The 22348-nt window shown below is 45.5% G+C and overlaps 1 protein-coding gene across 1 annotated transcript in view; it reads right to left on the bottom strand.

The window, feature by feature from the left end:
• GNA11 (G protein subunit alpha 11) overlaps positions 1-22083 on the bottom strand; it is a 117181-nt gene extending 95098 nt beyond the window's left edge. The window contains exon 1 of the mRNA XM_069217256.1: positions 21773-22083. Within this exon, the coding sequence (XP_069073357.1) occupies positions 21773-21908 (136 nt within the window). The 5' untranslated portion in view covers positions 21909-22083. The remainder of the gene's footprint in view (positions 1-21772) is intronic.
• Between the last annotated feature and the right edge of the window lie 265 nt (positions 22084-22348).

Below are 22348 nucleotides of genomic sequence, written 5' to 3'. Positions count from 1 at the left end.
AACCAGGGAAAACAATATCGGGATCAGCCTATAAGTGAGGATCTTACTTAATATTTTATAGTCAATGGTTAACACTTACAACGGGTGGCAAGAACTCATCTCCAGAGGGTCTCTGCCTGGCTTTGAGAGCACCACTATGAGGGCCTCACAAGGAGCCCCTGGTAGAATGCCCCGGTTGTGCGCTCCCCCCTCGACCTCTAACCAGTGAGGAGCCAGGGCCTCCCTGTAGGCTGAATTACATTCCACAGGAGACCTGTCTGAGTCTTGCTGGGGGCCATTTAACTGACTGCCAGGTGGACTTCCTCTATCTGTAGAGGTTGTTCCAGTTCCAACAGCTGGATTGGGGTCTAACAGGGAAGCAGTACTGCATGTAGGTAATCTCGGTTCTGTGCTTACGTAGGTTTTGGCAGGGGGAATACAACCTCTCATAGTAGTGAGTAAACACTTTGTTGATATCAGCTTGTGCATTCACCACGCAGCCCCGGTGTCTTGTATGGTGCCAATCAGAGTCCTGGGGACCTCAGAACATAGCAGCCACACCAGTGCGCCCGGGCTTACCAGCATGTTGATAGATCAAGGCAGTCTTGTAATCAAGGTCACTCAGTTGTTTTACTTCTTCCTGGTATTACCAATGAAGGGCTGAAGTCGGGGCGGGTGTCAGGCACCAATACCGCCTCTATCACCCACAGACATGTTTCAATGGCCAGCACACCGAGTGTCATCTAAGTACCCCATGATGTGCTAATGCAGTGTCCTCTCATGATCACCTTTGGAGCGTCCCACTCAAGCCCCCCGAGAGTCCACTGAACCTGCATTATCCACAAAGTACTGGGTGAGGTGCATAGCAATAGTGTTCCTATACGCTGTGTCCTGTAGCGCTCTCATGCGGAGCCACCAAGTCAGGTTCAACCCTATTGGAACGTGACCATGAGAGGATTGTGGTCAGTGTCCTGCCTAAATACTCTGAACTACATATAAAGGCCAATTCTGCATTACAAAAGAAATAATCCAACCTGATGTGAACCTGGGGATCCAGAGCACAGTAGGAGTACTCCACTTCCACAGGATGCCCCAAGCGCCATTTGTCTTGCAAAGCAATAGACCAACTGGGACCACTGCCGAAAGTGTTTTGTAGCCTGTAAACCCGGTGTGCTCTGGAGTGGGGAGACAGAGTGATCTAAATCAGTATCTTGTATGCAATTTAAGTTGCCTCCCCACAGCCCCGGGGGCTGAGGATCAAGTAGCATATCCAGAAACTCACCCTGGGAAATATTCGTTGAATAAAGATATCATAAAAAACGGGCACCGATCTAGGGTTCCCTTCAGAGTCACGTAGTGGCCCTTTTGATCAAGCAGCAGCCTGCGTTTCACAAAAGGTAACATTGGTATAGTCACAATGGGCATATTTAATAAACCTGCAAGCCCCTTCTAGAGTGGTGAATCATACCCCAGGACCTGTAACTGAAATGCTACTAGTGGGCCTGCAGCACTGATTGTGCCACACACCTAAGTAGCCCTGTAAAACTGCTTCAGGACTGCCACTGCAGGGCCTACATAAGCAGCCCCACTGCTACCCCAACTTGGGGCCTAAAACCCCATTGCCAAGTCTTACACTCCCTTTTAGCTAGGGAGTCCATCGGGCAGGGTGCAATGTAAGTAGAAAAGTAGGACATGCACCTCACTGTTGCCATGTCCTGGTAATTAAAAACCCCTCAAGTGTTTTTTTTATTTTTATTGGGTGGCCTAACCCTCTAACAGGCCAGCTTTAGGAATTCCTTATAATTACCTTAGGTTGTAATTCCTGATCTGAAAGGAACTGCTGGGTTGTGTTTAGTACTATTGGAATGGTAGTGATAAATCCTCTTTACTGGTAAGGTTAGGTTTATTACTACTAGTCCAGAAATGCCACTTTTAGGAAGTGGACATTTTTCTGCACTCACTGTCCGGTGAGCTTACAGCCTCCCTCTAATACACGTCTGGCCAGGGTGGGGTGACAGTTCCACTTGTGCATTCCCTTCAGACACCCACAACACAGGGCACTCAGCCATATCTGCATACTGATGGGTCGCCCTGAGGAAGCGTTGAGGAGGATCTCACATGTCAAAAGGCTGGGGTACACCCCAAAGTGCTAATTACCTCCCACTGGCGGGCTGGAGCAGAGACCGATTTGAAAGGGGGCCGGTGCACTTCACAAGTTTTCTTTGTGGTTATCCCCCACATCAAAGTGACTTTTCTGTATAAGTAGTGGGCAGAAACGTGCTGGAGCAAAGACTGCTGTGTGCCAGGGTGACCTTTTTGCCAGACCTGACTGTTCCCAGGAACTGCTGTCTCTGACCTGCAGTGCTGCCCTGTTACCTGCTAATCTCTGCCCTGCCCCCGTGAATAGGTTGCACCCAGGCAACACCAGAGTGACTCCAGGGCCTGCTTGTTGTGCCCTGTTTCCCCCCAAAGGATTGTGTTCTATGCGGCAGGAAGCCGCTGGGGTATGCGCCCTTAATCCCCAACATCAGCCAATTGCTGGCTGTTAACCACCCCCCTGCACAACAGGGGCCTCACGGAAAGTGAGAGGAGCACCACAGCTGTCAGCGCAGCCACCGAGGAGCAGACCCCTCCAGCCCGCAGCACTTTCCTCAGTCGCTCCAAGGAGGAAAGCGTTACCAGGGAAGTTACTGTATTCCTCCAAGGCAAAGTGCCTCCAATGTCTATAGCCGCCCATCCAGGATCCAACGCCAGAGAAGGAATTCCTCTCCAGACCAGATAAGCACAACCGGAAGAACCTTGCACTCTCCTGAGGCAAAGCGCCTCCACCTTTCTTCCCCGCCCGGGATCAAACACCAAGTAAAGGCATTCTTCTTTGACCAGTCAGGGACACATGAGAGCGACCAGAAAATAACGTAGTCACTCGAGGCAAAGTGTCTCCAATTTCTCTGGCCACCATGTCCTAAGTACGACTCCAGCAGGGCAATTGCCCGGGAGCTCCAGCCAGTAGTGCGCACCTGGCCCCGGATGTAACCTGGGATCAAGCACCAGAAATACACTCTTTCCCAACCACTCAGGTATACGCATGCCCGCCCGGGAGAAAGGTACCATATTCCTTTGTGGCAAAGCACCTCCACAAATAGGCCCTGAGCCCTGTGAAGGTGCTGGGCAATCTGCTAAATGGGGAACCGTCCAAAGCACTGATAAATGGGGTTAATATTGAGTAACCTATCCTAAAGTACTTTTTAATTTAATTAATATCATTTTTACATAGTGAGGCAAATATTTATCGTTAATTGATGTTGTCAGTTAGAGGATCTTCTAAATATACAATATAGCCCATATTTTCATTAAATACTGTGCGGAGCGTTTTGTGGGGCGTAGATTGGGTCACTGTAGGGGCAAATTGCACAAATGCCTTACCACAGTGACTTATAAGTTTAGCCTGCCTGCTCAGCGCAAAGCTACCAGAGGGTGAGCACAGGTTAGTGTAAGTTGTGTTTCTGACTTGCCCTGACTAGAATAAGTGGATTCTGCTTCGCTTGGATACAGACCCTACCCAATCAGAAGCCCCATTTCTAACAGCGTGCTATCATCGAGTGCAAAGGGGCCCCGGTAACATTGAGCAGCCCAGAACCCTGTGCACCCTTTCAACAGAAAATAATTTTGGGCCCTTATTAGCTACGACTGTGGTTATCAGCCAAGTCTCAAGGAATAATTCTGTGTTGGGGCCCTCAGACTGTTCGTAGGAGCTTATGAAGTGAAGGTTATTGCAGCGGGAGTGTCTCTCTACGTCTAACTCATGCTAGGAGCATCTGTATCTCCATCTAAAGAAACTTCAAATGTCCCTGCACGTTTTTCATCAAAGGTGTGAGGGAGGGCAGTGAGGATTCTGCCCGATTCACCAGCTTGGCATGGTCTGCAAGAATTAGACTTGTTTCAATCTGTATGGCACCCAGCTAGGCTTCCCTGGCTGTCTGAGTCCTGAATGGCTTGCAGCATTTTGTCAAATACACCGGTATGCTTCAGTGTACTCTGCAAGTGCTTGATCAGATCCATGTGGGGTGGTGTAAAGGGTGACTAGGCGTCCCGCATTTGCCGGGACACTTCTGATTTTTCACCAGCTGTCCCAGCAGATTTTTGGGAAATTTAGCTTATGTCCCAGGTTTTAGAGAGGGTCGCCTGAAAATGGTGGGAGGTAAAAAATTTTAGTTTTCTAAAGCAGATATAGCTAGCAGGTGTTATCATAAAGCAATTTAATTAACCAGCATTATACTGGTCTTAAAAAAGTTATTTTATTTGCGTTCTTAGTGTCTCTTCTGTAATTCCATGATGATGAGTGCTGTACTTCTGTGCGCTTGGTTGAAGAAAAATTATAGTCCTATTTTTTGTGAAATGTCCCGGTTTTTAGCTTTAAACTTCTGGTCACCCTAGTGTTGCAGCTCCTAGCACAGCCATAGTGGACTTTTAGGACGCAGGTTTGGCTACCTTACGATAAACCATGCCCAGGGAGTTGTCCACAGCCACAATCAGCAGGATGTATACCTCAGGGCTCAGTGGGGAGGCACCAGCCATGGGAGGTTACAGCAATTATCAAAAGAATCCAGGGGGTAGGGGCCAGCGGTGAGGACACAAACCTCTGGGCACCACAGCCCCAAAGGCAAAGGGGATGAAGAGCACTGCGGGATTTCCACCCAGAGCGCAGCAGGTCAGAGGCCTTGCATTGTTAGTGACAGTAGCCCAGGGGCTCAGCGCAATCACACTATCCCCTGGTGGTCACCGGCATCACCCCCGGGTAACATACCAAGTCAAAAGCCATCCGGCGCTCAGCTTACGCTGCACAGCCACCACGACTCACTCCAGGTATCTCCGTAGTGGCTAGTTACAAAGGACTTAGAAGTATTTTTTTTAGGGGGGTAGCTCCAAGTTGCTCAGGCCCCTCATTCAAGTCCTTTCCTCGGCCCCCAGCACAGCAATATCCCTGTTCATAGGCACTACCGCAATAGATAAGCCTCGTCCTTCCTTTCTGCAGGATTAAAAGGATAGTAGTGGCCCAGTCCCCCCAAGCTGTCACCTCCATTATAAAGGCCCCCGGCCAGCCCAATGGTTGCTCGGGGGCTGCAGTCAGTCACTGTACACAAGGCAAGGAGCTCAAATTTCTCCATGGCCTGTAGACATTGCATAGGCTGTATCCTCCAGGGATCCTCAGAAGGTGTCCCTGGCCGCGACTGCCACCCCCGGTGGACCACGCAGCCGCAGATGAGAAACAATGAGCCTCTAAGGGTGTTGCTGAAGCCTTTGGGCACCAGCAGGGTCCCAGGGCCTTCAGTGCATGGTCCCCTTGTGGTGTGGGGTCCACATCCGCGATGCTCCTTCTCCTCACAGTCTGCGCCAAGGATTGCCAGCAGTCCCGAACGGACAGAGCAGGCACGGCAGGGCACCTAGTGAGAAGATCCCCACACACTGAGCAAGTCAACGCAGTTGCAGGAGGTCCCCAAAGGTGAATGGGGACAGAATATTAAGCGCTGGGCCCAGTTAGGATCAAAGTTCTAGCACAAAGCATCTATCATGATGCCATCTTGCCCATGCCCTTCACCATGTTTTTCTTTCACGGAGGTCTTTGGAAAAGTACATCACACCCACACATTTTTATATATGCACGAATTGTCTTCCACATTCCCCAACTAGGGACTACTGGAAGGCCAATGCCAACGTGTAAACACCAGCAGGAACGTCACCAATACAGGTAAACTCTCATCACTTTATTACAGCTAGCCAAGGCGATCCAAATCAAGCTAATCCAAACAGAAACAAGCCTGAAAAACCCTGCTAAGAAAATGTCTGGTGTATTACAAAACATTCTTATGCCTCAAAAGCTCACCAAACACAGATGCAGAGAATTCTGGAAGCTATTGACAAGACAGCCTGACATCTCATGACAGTTTAAAGGAGAGTTTTCCAGAGCAATTTAAGTTGGTAGGTTAATAAAATAATTGTGTTGCTGCAGGTTAATGATTCAGTAGCAAGGCGGGATCATTATACCAGATTTGGACTTAGTACGTGTGTGTTACTCTGAATATTCTAGGACATCAAGGCAACAGCCCAGCAGCTGAGAAAGCCTTGTGTAGGGCCACTTTTTACTTTGGAGATTCACTGAGGTAAGAAGGAGCTGTACCCTGCTCAAGATTCTCTCATCCTCCAGTGGTATCAGGCACTGAAAATGTTAAGGCAAGGGTTCATGCAAATATAATTTCAAATGAAAGCAAGATAGTTGGAAATACTTTCTACAAGACAGCTCATATCAACAAAGCTAAAACAGCTCTTGAGATAAGCAAATGATTAGATGTTGGGCTGTGATGATCTTTCTGGGTGCCCAGAAAAACTTTGATAGCGACTCATGGTCCTTGCTATAGCTCTCTTTCAAATAAACAATGCCAACATCTCCCTGCTAAGTACAAAACTACAAAAAAGTCCCAGGAATGAGCCCTGAATAGCAGCAGTGATTGAATCTGAACATGCAGAAGAGAAGGGTAATGGAATCATAACAACGTGCTGTACCCACACAAAACCTAATATGAATGTTAAAGTGTGACGTCCAAACCAAAACCGGCTTTGTAAAACTGTACTTTATTTCATGGAAAAGGCATCTTTAAATTAAACATTAAAGTTAAAGAAAAAATGATATTAAAGCATTGGTGCTATTTTTGGTGGCAAGAAACAGGAAATACAAATAAGCATGACAGAGTCAGACCAGGAACCATGAACATGGAGGACTAAGACCCTGATTTAGATTTCGGAGGTCGGGTTACTCAGCCACAACAGTGACAGATATCCAGTCTGCTAAATAGAAATTCCATAGAAAATAATGGGATTTATATTTCAGTGGATGGGATATTGTCACCGATGTGACAGAGTAACCAGTCCGCCGATATCTAAAAACAGGCTATAAGTTCACAGTGCATTGAAACATTTGATAAACAAATTACAACTTTAAGTACTAGCATTCAAGTATTTAAAATTTAAGTATGCTACGTGAAACAGGAATCTGAAATGACAGGTCTGTTTCAAATACGCACAGGTTTTGAAAAGGGATGTCTTCTCAATTCAAATGGAACAATTTTACATTGTGAGCAAATTCTATGAAGCACGCGATATTTTGGAAGGCAGCGAACATGCAAGGATTGCTGCATTTGCGTACTAAAAGGTTTTATTTACATTTTATTGATGATAACGTGAACACATTTTATAAGCATCAAATGGCAAATCTGCTTCTATTTAGTATGTGCTTTTCTAAAAAGACCATGTTCATCATTGATTTGCATTACCACACCAGCACTGACCTTAACCTTATATTTGCAAGATTTCACACCAAATACAAGAAATGAAGGAAAGATTCAGATATTGCAAGTATATCATATTTACTAATAAGTACTTAGTTGGCAAAACAGAAGCATGGTGAGGTGCCAGAGTTGACAGAGCAAGAGTGATGTATGGAAGAGACACTGGGGTTGTTTCATAGGAGCATTGTTCTTCCAAAGTGGCCACTGTCAAAGTTCACTCGAAAGGCCAATAGCATGCGCTGGTGGCCACAAATTCAGATGAAAATGTGGTAACAGCAAGCCAAGAAATTATTGACCAAAGTTCTACGGTAAGCATGAGAGCCTAAATATGGAGCCACAACAGCCTCAGACCCGCTAGAATGGTAAGCTTTAGTAAGACAATTTCTACTCCAAGGTTCAGACTTTACTATAATAGAGGGTGATAAGGGCAAGAAGCAAACACGAGGCAGCAGGCTGTACGAACAGAAGCAAAGTGCCCAAAACTAGGATTGCTCTTGGGTTCCACCCAAGCCTTAGACTGTACATAAACTGGCTCAACTGCAAGAAACCATGACAACCATAAACATTTCTAGTACCAAGAAAGACATTCACTGGATTAGCCCAAGACAACCTAAGCTGACAAATATTTTACCATTTCCTGATGCTGCCAGTTCCAGAAAGCATTTTCAATAAACTGCTGCAATTTATAAGACAGTGCCAGGTATGCTTTCCTCTCGAGAGTTCTTAAGGCGTAGAGGGGCAAGATTCCTGCTGCAGCAAAAGTGAAGGGGGTTGTTCCCTTAAAATGATTCTGGGATACTCTACAAGGCTCTAAAGGGGATGGTGCATCAATTTTCTCACACGTTTACCAGTTATCTCTGACATTGGTATAATGATTTACATGTAAATGAATAAACAAAACAGTGCATCCAGCTGATCTTCTTAAAAGGTGAAATAAAGCAGCTGTGGCGTGATACTAGAGGATCGTGTGAATTACTCACAGGGGCAGCCACGGACGTTGTCGCTTCAGGACTTTGACCATATATTCTGCACCCATGGAGCATCAACCTCTTTGTACATCCTTATCCAGGGGACTGCAGTGCCCTGCGCGTTGTACCTGTATTCCGCATGTCATAGACCGGAACTTTCAATAAATGTACTAAACTTAAACTTACGCTGAATGTTGCCCGTACTACATCTAATATTTGAAACCTTTGAAAATAACCAGTTATGATCAAGGCTCCTGCCTTAAGTGCACTTCACATCTATGCTACTTTCTATCTAGGACCATCTGTTATGCCTCTAGTGGGATCTGAAGCCAGTCGTTTTTTGAACCATGTGTGTGAGGTTTCTTTCAAAAGCTTTATCAGGAAGAGCGAGTGACCCTACAAGCACAGAAATACTGTACTGTTTGAAGTTAATTTTCAAACAGTACAGTACAAGCGGTGTTCAGAAATTGAACGGAAATCAGAAAGTCACAGATCACAAAAAAGGTTCTTTTTATCAAAACGAGTGCGCACTCAGTGCGACGAGTCCCCAAGTTCAATCTGACCTCAGAACTCTAGGGTAGAATAGATGCATTCAACAGACAAGAACGTTTTCTGGCTTAATTGCAGCAGTTCCCAAACTCCACATAAAGGGCTTACTTAATAGGTGGTTGACAATTACAACATTAATTTCAAAACTACCATAGTGCAGGACATCAGGTTCTGCCAATGATTAAATCTATTTCCAGTCACAACCAGATGTATTTACTAAAGTACAGATCACTGTTTTTCAAAGAATGCCATAAAAAAAATATATATATCACAAAGAGTGGTTCTGTGTGCATGTGAAAAGTTGCGAACAGTTTAGCCGTCTTGAACACATCTGTAGCGATGCCTAAACCAGCTGATCGAGAGAGAAAGTTTTTGTTTAATGCACCTCACCTCAGCATTAAGCCTAAAACGAAGAGGAAAAACTAAATTAATTCACTTTCATTTAAAACCTTAAAGTTTTGCGCATATCAATTAAAACGTAAGGTTCGTGGTGAAGGTTCCATAACAGATGTATATAGGAAACCTCCAAGTTCATTTTTTGATCTTAGACAGCACACTGAGATACTGCGGGAGAAAACCCCTAGTCTGGACACCCAGTAGAGGGTGAGCTCAACAGAAAGCCCTCTCCAATGGGTGCTGGTTGATACAAAGCATTACGCCAAGCACATGCCAGGCGCAACCAGAAGCCATTTCCAGCAGGGAGCGGGAGTGACCACATAGGCCTTCTAAATACTATCACCAAAAATAAATCCAGAGACAAAACTTAAGGAGATTTATGGTTATATTCAAGACGCCCCTGTTTCTGTTTTTACTGATTTTTCAGCTAAATAGAGACAGAAAACTATCCATTTTGCCTGTCCATTTTCCTGTATGTGTTTTTAAAATATCCTTTTGTTTTTTGGGGTGATTCAAAATGCTGACAGCCATGACTTCCAGGCCAATACCCATGAAGATTGACACGTAAAGGAGTCAAAAAAGATAGAACATGTCTTAATGAGGCTTAACCAGTTGTAGATGTGTAAAATGTTAATTTTACATGCTTTCATTCCAATGCATTAATGTACTATTAATGGGTATTCATGTCACTGAAACATGCCAGGTGTTCAAGCATCAGTGTACGTTTATTGGTTAAACAAATGTGGCAGTATACAAGTTTCAGTTTTTAAAAAAAAATGTTTTAAACACAACCCAAATATTAGTATGGGCACAGATGGAAATGTCAGAAAAATATAAATGGTTCTAACTCAATAAAACCCAAGAAATGAGCCAGTAATGACCACCAATGAAACCAATACAATAATGCGGCTAAAGGTCACTGAAAGAAGCATGGATTTGGGCTGGTCCAAGCTTAGAATAGACTTTCAGACTGTAATTTGGAGATCAAGAGAAACAACATACTCTAAGAAATAGCCCTAGTGAAATTTACAGAACATTATGCCATACGCTACGATGTTTTCCTCCATTAGTTATGGGAATTAACTTTGATGGCCAGTGTCAATTTTAAAATCTCAATAGAATTACTTGCCACACTCTGAGGGCACACTCAGATCACAGTGTCAAGTGTCCAACCTTAAAATGAGGGACTTGGGGCAGTCAAATGGAGAAGTCAAACCTAGCTCAATTGAGCACAAGGACTATTGACAGGTCAACATCAGAAGCAAAAGATATACAGCTCTACTAGGCAAGCAAAAAATAAACCTCCAGTTAGGTTTCCCATTTTCTTTCTTAACACACTATTGTGATCAAGAAACAGCAGCAGCAATTATTCAAAAATTAATTTTAAAAAATGTGAAACAAATGAACAATTTAGCTTAAAGTTTCCTTTTCGAAAGGAAACGTAGCAACGTCATTCCATAATACTATCACCTGCTGTCAGTTTATCTGGTTCAGGACCAGTAACAATTTCAATGCCCTGCTACTTAACTTTAGTAATTAGCAGACAATGGCGCACCGGCCAATGAAAGCTTGTTTTTTACCAGGAGGGGGCTGGAGCGGACATGTTTAGGAGACATTCATTCGGAGGAGCCATCAATATTATTCCGATAAGCCTGGAAGTGTGGCTAAAAATGTTGTCATTTGGCCCCACGCTGTTATCTGACGAAGTCTAGTGACTGCATCAGATGAGGTGACTGCATACAGTCACTAGCGTCCAAGTGAACCAAAAATAAACCGCCACCAATGATTTACAGAAAAAAGTTCACCACACAGAAATTGTGCTGGTTACACAACAAAAATCTCCCTCCAAGAATGGTAATGCTCACTGAAAAAGAAGAATTCTCCCCGTGCAGCCAACAACTCCAAACTTCAACAATTTTTTTAAAACCCCAAAAAGGAGACCATACTAGAAAGTACAACCTAGCAAGTCAACCAAATAGCATAATGCCCAGTGAATGACTGAGCTACGAGGCAAGACACAGAATAGCTGAACTCGAACAGACATCCAACCGGACCACTTGAATAGATGTTTCTGTTGCAGTACAGTTACAACGTGCCAACATGTTCAGGACTCATGGCTGAAATATCACAAGAACAGCTTCTTGTAGTTACTCTACGGGATATGGAGAAGGTGTGGTGAAGTAGCATCATGGCTGGGGCACCCTGCATCCTACAGCATTGCTGCAGGCTCTACTACTACTGTAGGCCGTTTCCCGCTAGGCCAGCAGGCGAAACTCAGGTTTTGCCTAATGACCTATGAGGAAACTCTAAATGGGCCCAGAAGGAGGGAACCAGCATGGCGGCAACCTCCCAGTCAGAAGTTCAGCAGACGGTGTAAACCATCCACCAAACTCATAATCGGGCCCACAGTGTTTTCCTACCTTTCACCTACTGTCTTAAGTTTGGAGAAAGGGTGCTCCCATCAAGCCGGAACCGCTGTCTCTTAGGACAAAAAAAAAACTGGGAGAAACAGTCTGCACTAGCACAAAAACAGCAAGCGAAAAATCACAAGCCAACAAGGCTATTAACAACAGATCCTGTAGCTAAAGAAGGCAGCGTTAAACTACAATTAGTTCCAGAGCAGTCATCCAATATACCTTGATCCACTTCATCTTTGGGGGAAAAACAACCAATGAAACCCCACTTCTTTCTGTAAGAGGCAGTGACGGGAACTTTACACAACAAAAAGTTCAAAACTAGAACAGGACGTAAAACTTTTCCCATTGAACCAGTAAGTCCCATAGTCTTTATCTTGTGCACTAGGCCCAGCCACACCACTGAGGTAGCATGTTCATCTAGACAAGTAAGAGCACGCTAGGAATTTTGTGGATTCCTGCCAATTCCAGAACTCTAGGTCACAGAAATACAAGAAAATTGGCAGTTTTAGGCAATGTTTGAGGTTTTAAGGGTGCTATGGATATGAAAGCTTTTTTGGGATTTATGCGAGGCATACCACCCCGGACTCCTCTGGGTGTCTGTTTTTCAGAAATGTCTGGGTTTGGTAGGTTTCCCTAGGCAGTAATCGATCTCCCAGCCAAAACAAAACCAAACAAATAAAAACACAGTGCTAACCCGACTGCCAAATAGATCATATTTGTGACAAAAAATGTTGATAACTTCATTGTATTTTTGGGCCTTTTCTTTTGCGGCACTAGGCCTACTCTCACAAGTGAGGTACCATTGTTATCAGGAGACTTGGGGGAATGGTAGGTGGTAGAAAACGTGTGGCTCGTCCCAGATTCCGAAACGTTCTTCCACAGAAATGTGAGGAAAATTAGTTTTTCATTGAAAGTTCGAGGTTTGCAAGGACTTCTGGGTAAGAAAACCTGGTGAGATCCAGGCAAGTTACTCCACCCTGATTTCCCTGGGTGTCTACTTAAAAAAAAAAAAAAAAAATCAGGTTTTCTAGGTTCCTGCTGTGCTAGGGTCCAAAACCACAGCTAGTCACATTCCAAAAAAATAAAAACAGGTCAGGTTTCAGTGGAAAAATGTGGGATGTGTCCATATTGCATTTTGAGCCCTTTCTTATCACAGGGATTAGGGCTATCTACACAAGTGTGCGATCATTTTTATCGCGAGGCTATGGGGAAACACAGAATAGTAGAACAAGCGTATTTACAAATTGTATTTCTCTGCATTTGTGCCTTACAAATGTAAGCCAGTGTGTAAGAAAGACGATATTTTGATAAATGCCCTGTAATTCACATGCTAGTATTGGTACCCACAAATTCAGAGGACAAATAACCACTGCATACATTCTGTGCCCATTTCAGAAAATACATAGGTTTTCTTGATACCTATTTTTCTCTCTTTATATTTTACCATATGACTTGCTCTATACACAATAAAAAAGCATTGCAAGGTGTAGGGTACCTTGAGTTCTTGGGAAACCCACAAACCCTATATATCTCAGCAACCAGAGTGGTCTAGCAGACGCAAAGGTATATAGCTTTTGTAAACTGTTCATTGTGGCGAGAAGTTACAAATGAAAACGTTGTCACAAATAGACGTTTCTTCCTACTAATTTTCAATATTTACGTTTTATTTCAACAGTGAGGTTCTTTGGAAAAATCCTGGGTCATTTATTCAAATGACCCCTTGCTGAATTCGGAATTTTGTCTACTTTTCAAAACTCTATAACTTTCTAAGATTACCAACGGGTTTCCCAGTGGTTTCCACCACACTCTGGAACTAGGCTCAAAGCACAAAAATTATTAAAAATGTGATACTGCGGTAAAAAAAAAATTAAAAAAAAAAAAAAAAATTTCATTCGGCTCTGCATATTCCTGAAAGCCAGGGAAATTGTGACTAGCACAGCAAACCTGCACTCTGTGCCATTTTTTAGGAAGAAAGAAAACAGATATTTTAATGCAGAGCGCTTTTTTCCTATTTTCCCAAAAACGTCAGAAGTTTGCTGCATTTTCCCCATTTTCTCTGTCTTAACCAGGGGAACCCACAAACTCTGGATACCTTTAGAATCCCCAGGATATTGGAAAAATGAGCAAATTTGGCATGGATACCTCTTGTGGGGGAAAAAGTTATGGATGTCCAAGCGTGAACTACCCCACAGAGCCAAAAAAATGGCTTAGCATGCAAGGGGGAAGGCCTAGCCACATAATAGTTTAATACATACCAAGATTCTTTTCACGATAAACCTCGAGCCTACTGTTTTTGTCTTGACTGTTCCATTTTAACATATCAACCCTTTAAACTTGATCATGGATTTGACACCATAGCTGTTGTAGTGAGAATAAGCTCTCTCACAAGACAAAGTGCAATAAATGCACTCTTTGGCAGTGGAAGAACAGAACGTTTGCTTCAGCCAAGTTACAAGCAAGTAGTAAGTGGTGAATTCAACGTGAGAGCACAAACACAAGAGATGCAAGCGATAGGCAGTGAAGTGGGTGTCTGTGTTTACAAACATCCACTGAACAAAACTTCTCTTATCGGTAAAAAGGTTGGAGACCCCGGCGCTAGACGATCTGCGTTCTCCCACTCATATCTTCATTAACACAGGACAGCCGGGCAGAGCAAGTATCTTCTTGGTGTTTATAAGTTACGAGGCAGCCTTTTTCAGATTACTAAGCAAATATGCATACCTACAGTAAGATCGCACTATTACTCTGAAACATGCATTTTGAAAAATATTTTTTGAACAATATAGAAAACAAAATGCTATTTCTGCCACCAATATACTTTTAAAAAAAATATGTTCTTAGATCACTGTTTCTGATTCAATCAATTTGAACTAGGCACCTTGTGCCAAAGATTTGTTGACTTTTTGAAAGATGCGACTGCTGGAAGTGTACATCTTACTTCTAGCCCAATGGCACAGCCGCCTTACTGCTGCTGCCTCATGAAGCATGAACAACAGTGATCACATCTACACGTAGGGGATCCTTTTGTTTGCAGTCACGTCATAACATAACTAAATGGCGCGGTTACGCCAGTAAGAGTGCCAAAGAAGCACTCTTTTGCGGAACCTCACATCTTTTGACGAATCAAAAGCTATACTCGGGGGACCAACGCTTGGGCGGAGCCGAAGTCACTCACTGTAACACTCCTGAAAGCTCTTTTTAGGTTAGCGTCAGTTGAGCTGTCCAAGTCAGACCTAAAATGATATTTGCTGTTAGAAAACCAAGCAGAACATATCACGAAAACCCTGCCTGGCATATTGCATCAGACCGAGTTACAAACTAGTACAAAAAGTTATGCGGGGGAAAGTGCCGCAATGCAAGTAGGCACTAAAAGTTGTACAGTTGACAAGCTCTCAGTAAGCAGAATATGTCAGGCACAACACAGTACACAAACCAGGGTTAAGAGGCAGGAGACCCTTGGGCATAGACTGGATAAAGGTAAACAGTCGAAGTGCGAGTAACCTCTTGCGAAACATTTACTGGCACAAACCCAAGAAGATTTATGCAGAAAAACGGTTATAACGGGGGGCCAACAAGAAGAACACAGAGCACCCGCGTCTCGGAGCCTAGAAGGTGATGAACATGCACATTCTGTGTCGTTAGGCTGAATGACACCGGAAACACCGCCACAAAAATCAAAAACAAAACCAACACTGGTTAGTTATCCGACAAGCACTTCCTGGTGGTTAACCACAGAGGCAAACAAACACAAACTAAAAAAGAAGGCTGTGTATAGACTGCTATGCGACTGTCTCTGCGCAACATGGTGCCTGCAGAGAACAGCTACAGAGCGGAGCAGGAGGTCTGTGCGCTCAGAGCTGCACTCCCCGCTTCACATGTGTACATCCAGCCGGGCTTCTCCAAAACTCAAAATAGTTTGAATCTGCTTTGAGTACACCTAGCCCAACAACGTGATAATCAGCACAGCTTATTCGCAGCTCTATGGACTTTAAGCATCATAAATGGACTGCATTTAAGGGTGTGAACTGCCACGGCAAACAGAGATAAACACTGCCCCGTGTGCAGCAGGACAAGCCGTCTACCACGGGCGTTTAGGCACAGACCACTGTCTGAGTAGCGATACAACCAGCAGGGGACACGCAGGATTTCGCCCGACAAGCGTGCAGTAGCAGCCTGTGAAAGCCCCCCAACGCGCACAGTACGCAATATTCTTGCCCATGGCCCCGGTAAAAAGTCAAGTACTGCACTCTCTTCTAAAGCGCCATTAATTCCACAGTTGAGGACATCTCCCTCGTATTCACAAATGCCGTCAGATGAGCCACCAACGGAGTGAAGAGGCCCACGACTTTCAAAACAAATTATCAACCAGTAAAGCGTGATTTCAAGACAATTATTGTTAGCAGCACCAGACGACTATGCCCAACAACTTAATCCCACACTGCCAGCAAACCATGCCATGTGTGCCGGCGAGAGGGGGTGGGAGATTGGCCCTAACTTCTAAGGACAAAAGCAGACTGAATCAACTGTTAACTAAACGGAGCCTGGTACCACAGAACGCAAAAACACATGCTTACCGCCTAGCCTGTGCCCCTCCCGCTGCCGTTCATACATCCGAGGCGGAAGGCTTCCAGTGGACACCAGACGATTGAGGCTCAACCCTCTCAAAATACAGCAAGCTGCTTCCAACTATCACCATTTTCGAGCAACTAGTCCCTGCAAACTGTTTCCTTGATACTTTTAAAACCCTTGCCTCCCTCACTTAGCAAGACATAGGGCGTTACAAAAATAAGCTATTAAATATTTCAGGACTTAATTCTGCCTTCTGTAAGGTGCTACACGTGAATGACGGCTCATCGCTGGCTAGAGGCTCTAATTCAAGAACTACTCATCACCAACCTTTCACAGGACAAGAGGGGAAGGCCTACACAGAAGACCTCCTGGAGACAAAAGAATGTGGTGGTGATAGAGGACGAAAAAGCCACAGAAGTAGCTGGTGCATCGGGACAGAAGGCGCAAATGTGTTAAAGACGGCAAAGGAACGATAAATAGCCAGTTGTCGTGATTTACACTAAAGGAAGGCACCAACAATGACTCGGCTCTGATGTGGCGCCAAACACATCTAAACGCAAACAGAATGGAAAAGGAGATTCCTACGACCCCAGCCAATACGCAGAGGGAGTAAGGTGAAATTATGCCCAAAGAGATGCTATGTTGGGATGTGGGTGAGGATACACATGCAGGGCAAGTGAGAGCCACTTCAGTCCAATTCCTTGGCCTTCTGGCTTCCAGTCTCATGAACCCTTTCTGAGAAGCAGTGCAGCCACCATAAGGAGAGAGTCCAAGCTTAAATTCAGTTAAAGAGGAAGGCTATAATGAGTGTTAAGATGAACACTGCACCCACTTACAAACCGCATACACAGTTTATGACATACGAGGTAAAACTGCTGGACAAAGGGCTGAATAATGTTTGTGTTTTTTCACCCAAACAAAACACAAGGATGTCATTAATGTGTCTCTCGGTCAGGGTTTAAAAAAAAAAAAAAAAAAAAAACACAGAAGAGACCAGGAAAAATGTAAACCTGCTTATTTGTGTTCACTAAAAACACGGTCAACATGTTTCTGCCTGCTGTAACCATTGAATGAGGTGTTGTGGCATTCTTCAGGACCAAAAACAATAGGGCTTCTGCTCAAAACAAGAGAGATTGATACAAATTATTATAATACATGAAGTGATACAAAACCATCCAGTGGTCCAACAGAGATTCACGGGAGGGATCCACCGGCAGTCACCAGCTACCATTGGGCTTTGCCCCCCAACTCACCCTTGCATGGAGCTCAGGGCACTTTCTATCATTTGACAGACTGAATCCAACCAAAAGCACTAGAAACATCGGTTCTGAAGAACCCCACAACACCTCATTCCAGGGTTAAAGGCAGAAACAAGCCAACCTACAGATTGGAGCAGTGTTTTGCTTTTTAATCCTGACACATAGACGCATCAATAAAAGTACATGCATACTTTGTAGCCAGTTTTAACCCACTTCAGATTTTCTCCCCACATGCTCTGCTCACCTCACCAAGCTCATTATAGGGATCCAATTGCACCTCTTAAAACATCTTTCGAGCGCCCCTCCTCAAAAGTGAGAGGGGTGTAGGTCACACTGTGACAAGCTCTCACTCTGTGAGGAGGTTCCCAATGAAGAAGCATGCCACTTGCAGCAGGTGAGGGAATTATTCCTTTAAAAGGTGTATGCCACATTGATTAGGTTACGTTACTCTGTCCACTCTTGATCAGGGTTCCATAGACCCATGAGTTCTTTTGTGTTCTATATTGCTTTCCTATCCTACAGCTGACAGGAGCTGGCAGACACTGCAAACGTTCTGAATTTAAGCACAGAAAGAGTGCCAACATGTATTAGAACATTGGAATGGTGCGATTTCCATTGAAAGCAACCAAGTGGCTCAGGGCTTATAACAGCTGGTATAAGCCTTCTGCTCCAAAATTCCAATACTTGCCTTTTAGGTCCTCCCTTTTTAATTTACAACTTTCTACCCTTAGTCTGTGGAATGTTCTAATAGCCTTATACCCCTTCTGCATTGGGGTATACATGCCGTTAAAGGTCCTCACCAAATAGCAGTGGGCTACCATACAAGTCAAAAAATGAACAAGAACAGCATCATACTAGACCCCTTATGGCCATACCTAAGCACAGGACGGGACATAAAAGAGAATATAGGTTATATTGTTTCTGGAAAGCAGCACAGTGTTTGAAACCAAGAGTATTTTGTTTGAAGAGGTACGGATTGCAAGACCAGTCAGGCAGAGCCATTCTTTTTCACAACTGTGCCATACAGCACTGATGGCAGACACTTGAAGACAAAAAAAGAATAATAATATCCTACTGCAAGGTGATGCCTTGCACCTTATCAGTAATTCTAACAGTAGGACAGGGGAGTAGAATCTTCTTATGGGTGGCAAGAGGAAAGTATAGCATTCTCTTATCAATACATATAGAAAGCTAAACAGTCACATTAGCCTTTTTTAGTTGCGGGAATACCTTCCTTTTGACAAAATAACGGCTGGGCTTGACATTTCCCAGGTAGTAGGAATCATAACTCGAAGGAAAAAGAAGCCTTCACAGTATACAAAGGGTTGTCTACAGCACCGATCTCCCCAACCCTCACCAATTTAAGCATCTAAAAAAATAAAAATCTTAGGGTACAGTAGGAAAGGTTTCAAGTCACAGAAACGGGACTTTTGTTTCACTTTTACCTCATGTTTAATGACCAATACTTCTCAGAGGGCAATTACATCTAGCAAACACACCCAAGCGAATAGAAACGACCTCTTCTGAGACCTTGAAAGCGAGCAAGAAATCCCTACTGTTTCACAGTAACCAAAAAGGTACAGTACCTTGAGGAAAGTATATTAGCATCTGACATGCATGCACATTAGGAACACTACACTCATGTTTGCAAGGATGTATAAAAAAAAAAAAGAATGTCTGAGATACAAGTGTAAAGGAAAGGCTGAGTAGACAACATCGATATAATCCAAGTGGGACCGACAATATCACCCGAAAGGTGGAGAGGGTGTAAGATGTGCGACTAAGGAGTCTGCAGCATCTTGGGGTACGCAGCCATATCTTGTCACAACCTCGGGTAAGGGGCCTGAAATGTATAATGCCGGACATCCTGATCACTGTTAGGGTCAAAGACGAGATTCCTTTTATGTTAATTTTGTCTACAATAGAAGTAGGTTCTACCCCCTGCAGCACAAACTCTTTGGTTACGAGTTTACAGTACGACACTATGGATCTGTAGAAGAGAACTACATTCACTAAAGCAAGGTTTGAATTCATATTACAAGTTGAGTGAACTTTCATGTAAGCTTTATTTATGCAGTCTTTACTATGACGCGCACTGTAAAGAAATGGTGAACTCAGTCTGCACTACTCTCGGTGGTTTCACTATAAAACTGGAACTTTTCTAAATAATTTGGCAATGTGAGGATAACTGTACTGCTCCCAGAATGCTCAATGGTTATACGCAAATGCAAGCAATAATGCGAGATTAATGATGGACTGCTTTCACAACAATATTTGAAAAAAACTAGAACTTAAAAAAATAAAATAGAAAAAGCATTTTGGTTAACTATTGTAAAGCTTTATATTTCATTTCTCAGACATATTTTGGTATGTTTGAGGCACTCCCATGCCAATACTTAAAACGCAGAGAGAATAGGTGTAAAAGCATTTTCTACAATTTGAATATAAATTAGGAGTCCCATTCTGAAAGTCACAAAAGTTAACTTGCTTGTGTATGTTCTTACAATGGTGAAGAGTAGCGACTTTCTGAAATTCACAAACATCCATGTAACCCATACTCCTAGCAAAACGTTTGTGGAATTCATTTTCACATGATCAAATACATGTGTGCATATTTGTTCATACGGAAATCAGCTGAGCAGTTGCAAATTCACTACACGTTTTCCCCCACCCTGTAAACCACTTCAGGTGTTTGTGTCACAGTACATTTCCAATCATTTTCAGTGTTGGAAGAGATTGGAGGTTAGTTGGACCTGTTACTTTGTGCATGAGCACAGACTTGCAAGTTATTCCAACCCTAGAACTACATGCCTCATCTCCTTCTAAAGCCCTTGTACGTAAATTTGCAGATTGGTACGATAATTGTAACAGTCTAATGTTGAGCGAGGGGCGGTGGGCAGTCTGCAATCACTAAAAAGAGGCGAGGTGAGCACAGGCTGCAACGATCACCGTAGGAGGAGATGGCACAAGCTACTATTCTTTAGAAAGGGATGTGAGCACTGGCTGCAATAAGATGATGGCATAGGCATCAACTCCTTAAAATGCGAGGTTGGCACAAAAACCAAACGGGAACATTTTGCACGGGGGAGGCCGCAGTCGACAGAGAGGTTTTGGCATAGACTGCAATCCCTCGGGTGGGAGATGGGCACAGGCTGCAATCGCCAGAGAAGGGTTGGCACAGGCTGCAATCGCCAGAGAAGGGATGGCACAGGCTGCAATCGCCAGAGAAGGGATGGCACAGGCTGCAATCGCCAGATGGCACAGGCTGCAATCGCCAGATGGCACAGGCTGCAATCGCCAGATGGCACAGGCTGCAATCGCCAGAGAAGGGATGGCACAGGCTGCAATCGCCAGAGAAGGGATGGCACAGGCTGCAATCGCCAGAGAAGGGATGGCACAGGCTGCAATCGCCAGAGAAGGGATGGCACAGGCTGCAATCGCCAGAGAAGGGATGGCACAGGCTGCAATCTCCAGAGAAGGGATGGCACAGGCTGCAATCTCCAGAGAGGGGTTGTCACAGGCTGCAATCTCCAGAGAGGGGTTGTCACAGGCTGCAATCTCCAGAGAGGGGTTGTCACAGGCTGCAATCTCCAGAGAGGGGTTGTCACAGGCTGCAATCTCCAGAGAGGGGTTGTCACAGGCTGCAATCTCCAGAGAGGGGTTGTCACAGGCTGCAATCTCCAGAGAGGGGTTGTCACAGGCTGCAATCTCCAGAGAGGGGTTGTCACAGGCTGCAATCTCCAGAGAGGGGTTGTCACAGGCTGCAATCTCCAGAGAGGGGATGGCACAGGCTGCAATCTCCAGAGAGGGGATGGCACAGGCTGCAATCTCCAGAGAGGGGATGGCACAGGCTGCAATCTCCAGAGAGGGGATGGCACAGGCTGCAATCTCCAGAGAGGGGTTGTCACAGGCTGCAATCTCCAGAGAGGGGTTGTCTAAGGCTGCAATCTCCAGAGAGGGGATGGCACAGGCTGCAATCTCCAGAGGAAGGGGGGCACAAGTTGCAATAGCCACAGAGGAGTTGGCAGAGGGTGCCATCTCCAGGGAAGGGTTGGCAAAGACTGGAACCCCTCAGGGAGGGGGGCGGCCACGGGCTGCAACCTCAGGGGACAGTCGGACACCGGCAGCGAAGCACATGACACGGTGTCCCCGCCCTGACCCCGGCCCACCCCCTCCATCCCCACGGTGCCCCCTTCACCCCCCCGCACCCCCAGGCCCCGCCCCCTCGCTTCCCTGGCAGCAGTACCGAGAGCTCCCCGGTGCCTCCCACGCTCGCCCCCGGGTGTCCCCCTCACCCAGCAGCAGCAGCTTGAGCTCGCGCCGGGCGTCGCGCTTGTCCTTCCGCAGCTGCTTCTCAATCTCGGCGTTGATGCGCTTGGACTCCTTCACCTCGTCGCTCAGGCAGCACGCCATCATGGACTCCAGAGTCATCCCTCCGGGGGTCCGGGGGGGCCCGCTGCTGCTCACCCGCCGAGCATGAGACCCGCACCGCCCGCCGCACACCCGGCCCGAGCCCCGCTCCCCTCAGAGCCCAGCCGAGCGCAACCTAGCCCGCCAGCGCGCCTCAAAACAAGCCCCTGAGCGACAGCGCGGCGCGGCCAATGGGCGCCCGCGCCCTGGCGGCCCGACCCCGCCTCCTGCGTCACGTCAGCGCCGGGCCCGAGCCTGCGAACGCCATGAGGGCAGGCGGGGGCGGGGCTGGGCGGAAGAGGGCGGGAGCATCAAGGTCGGTTGAGCTGCGCGAGGATCGAAGGCGCACTCGGCCGGGGCGTGGCCGCTGGGGATTGTGGGAAGATGGAGGACTGAGCGGAATCCGCCCTCCCTGCTTCCCACTTCCGGTTCTCCAAGGCCTGGGGCCGGGCTCAGCCAGT

The sequence above is a fragment of the Pleurodeles waltl genome, chromosome 12, assembly GCF_031143425.1.
Source record: "Pleurodeles waltl isolate 20211129_DDA chromosome 12, aPleWal1.hap1.20221129, whole genome shotgun sequence".
Taxonomy (NCBI): domain Eukaryota; kingdom Metazoa; phylum Chordata; class Amphibia; order Caudata; family Salamandridae; genus Pleurodeles; species Pleurodeles waltl.
Note: the sequence above shows the minus strand (reverse complement) of the source record. Positions and strands in the feature narration are given on the sequence as shown.